Raw genomic sequence first — 8,404 nt, 5'->3', positions numbered from 1 at the left:
GTAGCCCTGGCTGTCCTGGAACTCACTCTGTAGACCAGGCTGGCCTCGAACTCAGAAATCCGCCTGCCTCTGCCTCCCAAGTGCTGGGATTAAAAGCGTGTGCCACCACCGCCCGGCCAACCTGAGTCTTAAGGGGATTCCAAACCCTTCTTTCCCTGTGGTTTGTAGAACCCGAACTACTAATTTTCAGAAGCCTGAAGAGACAGAACGCTGCGGGGAGAAGCCCTGCCTTGGGAACTTGAGAGGGCCAAGTCACACTTCAGGTTGAGTGCGGGCCACACCTGAGAGGTGGAAGGCCAGGTGAGCAGGCCGAGGGACTGACTTCCGGAAGGCATGGTGGCCTTGAAGTCTAGCGAGAGCAGACCAGAACCAGTTAACTGCTTTGCCTTTGGGACCCAAGAGGGAAGCCACCAGCAGCTGCGAGCTGACAGTGCCACTGGATCCCGCAACCTGGAAGATCTAAGGCGGCTGGCTCCCCGGCCCCGCCCCCAGGCCTTTGACCCTTTCCTAGTCCCTCCCCTGTCCTCTAGAGACACCTTTGACCGGTGATATCATTGGGTCTGTCCCAGCGTGGACCCGGCCCGAGGCTGAGGCTCGATTCCTGGAGGCTGCCATGTTCTCCCTGCCTTCTCTCTCCTCCTGGCTCCCCAGCCTCCCTTCCTTTGAGTGGGGTTCCAGTCTCTTCGACAGCCTCCTGCAAGGTGAGCGCCTCCGGGATGCACACCTGCCCCCCCACCATGTCCCTCCCGCGGGTGGGCGGAATGCAAGGTGGGCCCCACCATCTACGTGGGGGTCTCGGCTCCTGGCTACCCCCTGCGCTCACCCTGCCTCCTCCCCGACGATCCTAACGCCCCCCTCCTTTATCTGGCTCAGGCTTGATCGGGGCCCTTGGAGTCTCGGTTCTCAACAATCTCCTGAAAGTTTACTTCTTCGTGGCCTGTGTCAAGTGAGTGTCCACGTCGGTCCCACCCAGCCCTGCCCAGGCAGTTGGTTCCTGAGCGGAGTTTGGTCTCTCTTGGAGAGGGGCTGAGAGTGGAGCTGGAGCCCTGACAACTCTCCCACGACAGGACCCCGTGATCCCGCCTCTCAGCCCGCACCCATTCTGCCCCCACAGTGACCCCCAGCGGCAGCCCCAAAAGCAGCGGCTGCGAGCGCAATGGGCCTCGTTGGAGATGGTGCATCTGGCTGGTCTGGCCCTGTTCCTGACCGTGATAGGGGCCCGGGTAGCCGCCCTCGTGGTCTTGGAGTTCTCCCTCCGGGCTGTATCCACGCTGCTGTCTCTGGGCGAGGTGAGACAAGAGCGTGGGGGCACTCTGGGCCACTTTCATCCTCTGGATTGGGAAGTAGGGCCTAGTGAGCACCCCCACCTTCCGATGGAAACCATAGATTGCAGTTTGTTGCCCGGCAGCACGAGACAGACCCACCCCCACCCCCACCCCCACCCCCGGTATAAATGTCGGTTCTGTGCGCTGGGAGTGTGGTTCAGTTGGTACAGTGCTTGCCTGGCATGCGTGCACAAAGCCCTGGATTTGATCCCCTGCACTGTGTAAACCCAGGCATGGTGACAACCTTGCCTAAAGGATGAGAAGTTCAGGGACATCCTTGATTATTGGGTCTGGGGCTAGCCTGGAACACATGAGATCCAAAAACAGAGTCTTGTATTGCTGAGCTTTTCCCAAGGCCCTGGCTAAGTCCCTTGAGGGCTTTGGCCCATTTTGTCCTGACAGCTGTAATGATTAAGGGTCTTCTTGGATCTCCACCAGTGTGGCAGCAGAGGCTCAAAGGAGCACACGGTTTGTCTGGGTCTTGAAGGCCCAGACCCATCACCCTCCAGCCAATCGGATGAAAAAGAGAAACCACCCTTCAGATGCCAGCCTCCCTCCCGCCATGCGGCCTACCCTGGGCTCTCTTCCCCTGCAGGGCTCCGGGGAAAAGGAACGGCTCCAGCTCTTCCTGGTGTGTCACTTCTCCCTGGGCTGTGGGCTAAGCTGTGGCCTGAGTTTCCTACAGGAAGGTGCCCCACACCGCTCCCTGAACCTGCTGCTGAGCCTGGGGCTGGCTGCACTCCTTGCCCTGGGTGCCCGGCGCCTGACCCGCCACATCTGCAGCCTCTATGAACTGCACAGCAGCCAGCGCTACTGTGGGGTCTGCTTGGGCCTGCTGGCCAGCCAGCACGGCATGCCCAGGCTCCTGGGCCGCGCTCTGACAGTGGCCTTTGCTGTGAGTGATCTGGCGGCTGTGGCCCTCATCAACAAGGACTTCCTGAGCTCATCAGAGGCTCTGCGATTCTGGACCCCGCTCACCATCTGTTACACACTGTTGGTCATCTACATGCAGGGTGAGAGCCCCAGGGCTGGGGACCCTTCCATTGCCCACACTCCCCTTGTCATCCCAGCCACCCAGTTCGGGGACAGGACTTAGACTCTACTATGGGCTTCTCAGAGCAGTGATGTCATATAGGAACCCATCACATAGGACCCCTGAAGACCTGGTACCTGGGTTGGTCTTGAGGACTAGGTGAGGTGAAAGGGATTGTGGGCCAAAGCACAGAGTGAAGGCGTGGCCATGCAGGTGGTTCAGGGTTGTCCCCCCAAGGACCATAGGGGTTATAGTTAAGGCTGGCTATAAATTCAGAAAGGCACGTCCTAGAGCCCTGGCCAACCAAGCTGGGCAGGGTCCTACGCAGGAGAGAGTGGCTGGTCAGATCTGGCCTCTAGGAAGAGCCCCCCCCCCCCGGCTGCAGAATGGGAGGAGCAGGGAAGGGTGGTCCAAGCGGTAGGAACAGCAGGTGTTTAGACCCTGAGGTGGGGATAGACTTGGCAGTCTCTGTGTACAAAATGAGGAACCAGGACTGCTGTCGTTCTAAGTAAGGGGAACATGAATCGGATGAGGATGGAGAGACAGAACCAAGTGAAGTCTGACCGTGAAAAACAAGGCTTCCATTAGAGTTCTTCTCTAAAAGCAGAGGGATGGTGTCATCTTATTGGCGTGTTTAGGTCGCTTTAGATGGTCAGTGGAGCTTGGTCGGGAACAAAACTCAGGAGCCTCATTGAGTAAGCTTCGGCGAGGGGGGAAGGTGGCTGGGACCAGGGTGGGATGAGAGAGAGACTGGCAGAAGCCGACTGAGCTGTGGATGATTCAGACTGACAGGCAGAAAGGGAGAGAACCTTAGATCCCTGCCATCAACGGGCAGGGCTCTGTCCTCAACCAGGGGGAAACTTAAGGGTGGGTAAGAAATCCTGTAGGTGCCCAGAGACGGAAGCAGGGCTGCGGGAAGGCAGTCGGGGAAGCTGACAAGGTCCCTGGGGAAAGGAGCTGAGGAGTGGAACAGGCTGGCCCCAGCTGACCTCCAGAAGGTGCCGGCTGAGACAGTGACAACCGCGTCCTACAGAGGAGCAGCGGCAGCATCGCTTCAGCCTACAGGGCCAGGTCCAGACGGTACTGGTGCGCATGGGTGGTCTCTTCCTTCTGCTGATGACCGTGGGCCGCTGGCTGGATCTCCTGGGTATCTTTTTCTCCCTTTTGGGTGAGCTGTGGTGCTTAGCCGGTATTCGCGCCTTAATCGACCTCTGCCAGATACAGGTAGGTACCTTTATGGACCCCCTAGCTTAGTTCCCAAGGTTCCCAGAGGTGACAAGAGTTGGGAGGGCAGGGGACCCAGTTCTCATTAACTCGGTGTGAGGAGTTGGGTACCAGGGACCACTCCAGCTGGCAACCCGGGGGTCCCAGAGGGTAGGAAGATCCTGATAACGGAACTGAGACTAACAGGGGGATATGTCCCTTTGGACCCTCCCCCCTCCCAGGGCTTTCCACCCCAGAGGCCTACAGTAACAGCAGCAGTAATAGCAGGAGGAGAATCAGAACGGACAGATCCATGCGAGTCCCAGCCTTCCACACCTGCCCCAGCCAGAAGCGCGGTCCCCTCCTGACTCGCCCTGTGGAGGACGTGGAGTCAGTTTCAGGCCTGCACAGGCTAACCAGCAAGGTCTCGACCACACGATGTGGCTTGAAGACTGAGTGGCAGAGCTGGTCCCCACCTAGATGTTCAGGCAGGCCATGGTGGGGCTCTGGAGAAAGGGAGTGGCCAGGGCTGGGGACCTAGAGAGGCGGGGACATGAAGGCCTCAGAGTGAATCCTTCTCTCTTGAAGATGGGCTGTTTCAGCAGATCCACTTTTCTTGGCTGGGCAAGAGGACAATTGTGACCTCAGAATGGCCCCTGCCCGCTGGCCACTCCTCCCCCACCTTGCTCTCACTGAAGACAATAAAGGTGACTTTTCTCAACCTGCGTTGAGGACCACAGTGGCACGGGAAGAAAAAGGGGTTTCCTGAATCCAGTGTCTTTGGGGGCAGGGTTCTAGGATATGAGCCTCAAACCTAGCCCTGCCCTGAGTTTCCTGGAGGACAAAGGACACAGGCTGAAGTTACCAGGTTCTTGTGTCCCAGGACAAAGAACTATACCAGGAACATGCGGTTATCAAGATGGTTGGGAGCTGGGGAAGTTGCTCAGGGTTATGAGCATAGAATGCTCTGAGTGTCATCCCTACCCGTGGGTCTCCTCATCTTCGTAGATTGCTGGCCGATTTGGCCAACCTCAAACATGGGGTTCAAAAGCCCTGTGAGTACTTACTGTGAAAGACCACACCGGGACCCGAAGTCAGTAGGCAGATCATTTTTACCTAGGGTGACTGAAGGCTTATACAGTTTTGGGGGAGTGAAGGCAGGGACATCCAAGATGGGCAAAGGTCATTGACTGGGGGGCTTAGGGGACCTAGAATGCCTCATTGGCATGGGAAGCACTTCAGGAATCTCAGGAGATGGCTGAACAAGTTTTTGTTTTGTTTTGTTTTTGTTTTTGTTTTTTTGAGACAGGGTTTCTCTGCATAGCCCTGGCTGTCCTGGAACTCACTTTGTAGACCAGGCTGGCCTTGAACTCAGAAATCTGCCTGCCTCTGCCTCTGCCTCCCGAGTGCTGGGGTAAAGGTATACACCACCACGCCCAGCTTGAACAAGTTTTGTAGGAGGAAGGAAATTGATCCTATAAATTAATTGAGGCTATGTGATATTCCTCAGGTAGAGGCGAGTGTGGGGGTTTAGAAACCCCAGTCAAGGCCAGAGGAGGAAAACTCTGTTAAGACCAGGAGTCCCCCATTATGCATCAAGTCTCAGAAGGCTGTGCAGTCAATGACAGACTTTGCTCTTAATTAGCAGGTTTCCCACATTCCCCCATCAGGGAGCTCACAACTGTCTGTAGGAGGCGCTAAGAGATGTGATGTCTCCGGCCTCCTTGAGCACTTGTATTCATGCTCACACACATATACATAGAATTAAAAATAAAATGAGAAGTAGAGACAGCTTTTTTTTTTTTTTTTTTTTTTTTTTGGTTTTTCGAGACAGGGTTTGTCTGTATAGCCCTGGCTGTCCTGGAACTCACTCTGTAGACCAGGCTGGCCTCGAACTCAGAAATCTGCCTGCCTCTGCCTCCCGAGTGCTGGGATTAAAGGCATGCGCCACCATGCCTGGGTGAGACAGCTTATTAAGAAAAAAGAAACCCAGGGCTGGAGAGATGGCTCAGCGGTTAAGAGCACTGACTGATCTTCCAGAGGTCCTGAGTTCAATTCCCAGCACTCACATGGTGGCTCACAACCATCTGTAGTGGGCTCTCTCCTTTGCATTTCATGCCCCGGATTCCTAAAAGTCCCTCCTCTTTCACCCTGCCCAGCCATTGGCCATTGACTCTTTATCGATTAATCAAAAAACCAACTGGGGACAGGGACCCTCAGCATCTGGCTATGCAGATTCTGTGTGATTTTGGGAGCTAAATTAAGACAAAGCATTAGAACCAATGCCAAACAGCATGGCTCATGGCCACAATCGGCCACAGTCCCAGCTGTTCTCCCGATTTCCACAAACCTGCTGTTGTGTGTGACCCAGTGGGGAATGGCTTCAAGTCGTCTGTGCTGACTGCCTGCTTGCATAGCTTAAGCCTGCTGCTCCAGTCTCTGGCCTGGGGTGTGGTGCAGAGGGGTCATACTGAGGTGGTCAAGGACACGAGATAGGGTGGTAGAGGCATAGTGCCCACCTGAGACCAAGATGCCCTGTCGAATTCCAGGCTGGAACTGCTCTTGGGTCCCCAGCCCCTGATCCTAACCTATTCGAGGCAATGAGGGTCCTTTTCATCTCAGTCCTGTTCAGGGATAAGATCAGGGACAGAAAGGGCTCTACCCACTCCATCTGCCTTCTGTGTGACTAAGGACAAGCATGGCCCCTCTCTGAGCCCATCTAGAGAATTACTAAAGCATTACAAGTGTTTTAATCCCAGTTCTCAGGAAGCAGAGGCAAGAGATCTGTATGAGTTCAAGGCCAGTCTGGTCTACAGAGCAAGTTCCAGGACAGGCAGGGCTACACAGAGAAGCACTGTTTAAAAATAAATGAATGAAGGAATAAATAAGTAAAAAGAATTACTACCACTAGGAGTGATGGCTTATGCTTGCAATCCTAGCACTGGGAAACAGAAGCAGGCAGATCTCTTGTGAGTTCAAGGCCAGCCTGGTCTACATAGCAAACCCCAGGCCGGTCACAGCCACACAGGAAGATCCTATCTCAAAAAAAAAAAAAAATTAAGTTAATATCATATGTTATGTGATTACCAAGTATTCAAGTACTGAGCACTTATTAATCTATTTTGACCCTCTGTTTCCCACCACCCGTTCTTTCTCTGATTCTCTGCTTTGTTTCTCAACAAAGCACTGGGGTTTCACTGTGGCTGGTCTGAAACTCACTATGTAGACCAGGCTGGCCTCAAATTCAGAGATCTGTCTGCCTCTACCTGATGACTACTGGAATGAAAGGTGTGGGCCACCGTGTCCAGCTGCCTGACGTTTTTGAAATGGTCTAGATATGTAGCCCAGGCTGGCCTTGAACTCATGGCTATGAAGTCCTCTTGCCTCAACCTCCAAATTGCTGAGATTATAGAGATTATAGGTAGACACCACTATGCCCTGGTGCCCTGGTCCTGGAGCATCCTATGCTTGGTGTGTGTGTGTGTGAGAGAGAGAGAGAGAGAGAGAGAGAGAGAGAGAGAGAGAGAGAGAGAGTGTGTGTACTTGTTGATTCTAGAGTTGAGGGAGGGCAGAAGAGGACGTCAGATCCCCTGCAGCGGGAATTGCAGACGTTTGCAAGCCACTTCCTATGGGTGTTGGGGAGCCCCTGCATTCCTCCGCAAGAGCAGCATGTACTCTTAACCACTGAACCATCCTTCCAGCTCAGGTGGGATTGGAACACGGGCATCCTGCTCCTCACCCCATTCCACCCAACAGCTCGTATTTTGCATGGTCCTTGCTCCCCCTTTTCTGTCTGATTAGAACTAACAGGAGAACTTTTAACAGGACTGCATAGGGAAAACAGGCAGAGCCAGCCCAGGTGGCTCTGGAATGCATCTCAAGCCACCAGAGGCTCCCATCGGTCTGTTCTAGGCCCAGCATGGAGCAACTTGGCTCTGTGGGCGATTTTAAGAGGGGAAGCCTACAGAGCAGAGATGCCAGGTCCACTAAGAGGCCTCCCTGGGGCCATAGGGCTGGCCTGTGCGGAGGTGGCAAGCAGGCGGCGAGGCCTAGAGAAGGCCCTTGAGGAGCAGAGACTGCTGAGACCCTTCCTCTGAGACCCTTCCTCTCTCCAAATACCACTATAGACCGGGTGTGGCGAGGACCTAACTCGGTTAGCAGAGGACTTGCACGAAGCCCCAGGTTCAGTCCCCGGCGCTGCATAAACAGGTATGATGGTTTACATCTGCAATCCCAGTACTGTGAAGTACGGGCAGAAATATCCCAACTTCATGGCCAGCCTGGGCTACACACATGAGCCCCTGTCTCCATCCCCCAAACAAGAAGACCCCCATTGCCACCCGAGAACTATTGGCTTCAGTTCCTCTCCTCCCCAACCAAGGCAGGGCTGCAACCTGGACAAGTGGAAGCCAAGGGGACCTGATGGTATCGGGTACAGCTTGAGGGTAGCAAGAGACCTGCTCAGTACAATATCAACACCCCTGCGGTGGGATCTGGCTTCCACCCCTCAACTTGCCCTGTCTAGAGGAAACGAGTCATCCGGTGGGCGAAGAGCCAGTGTCCGCCAGACCCAGACTGGCTCTGGGTTCCAACAAAGCCTCCTGTTTGTGCTGGAAGGCATTCTGGTCTCGGCTCACAGACTGGCTGGGAAAATACTGGCGACATCTGGGAGAGAGCTGGGCTCAGCTGTCCTCTCCTTTTTATGGGCACAGGGACCATTATCCAAACAAGAATTAGAACATGTGGGCTGGGAGAGATTTCTCTTCTTATCAAATTGTTTTTCTGAGACTTATTTTGTGTCTGGCAAGAGTCTTAAAAATTTGGTCACCCAGGCTTGGGGGTA

The 8,404-nt window shown here is 54.6% G+C and overlaps 1 protein-coding gene across 1 annotated transcript; it reads left to right on the top strand.

Annotated features, from left to right (window-relative positions):
* Tmem82 (transmembrane protein 82) lies at positions 1 to 4,282 on the top strand. The gene is made up of 6 exons (XM_021201134.1): positions 1 to 701; positions 874 to 946; positions 1,115 to 1,289; positions 1,921 to 2,338; positions 3,392 to 3,582; positions 3,804 to 4,282. Exons 1-6 carry the CDS (start codon positions 614 to 616, stop codon positions 3,927 to 3,929), a joined length of 1,071 nt encoding a protein of 356 aa, XP_021056793.1. The 5' UTR covers positions 1 to 613; the 3' UTR covers positions 3,930 to 4,282.
* Positions 4,283 to 8,404: the final 4,122 nt, after the last annotated feature.

The sequence above is a fragment of the Mus pahari genome, chromosome 6, assembly GCF_900095145.1.
Source record: "Mus pahari chromosome 6, PAHARI_EIJ_v1.1, whole genome shotgun sequence".
Classification (NCBI taxonomy): domain Eukaryota; kingdom Metazoa; phylum Chordata; class Mammalia; order Rodentia; family Muridae; genus Mus; species Mus pahari.
The sequence above is the reverse complement of the archived record's forward strand: the minus strand, read 5'-3'. Positions and strand labels throughout refer to the sequence as shown.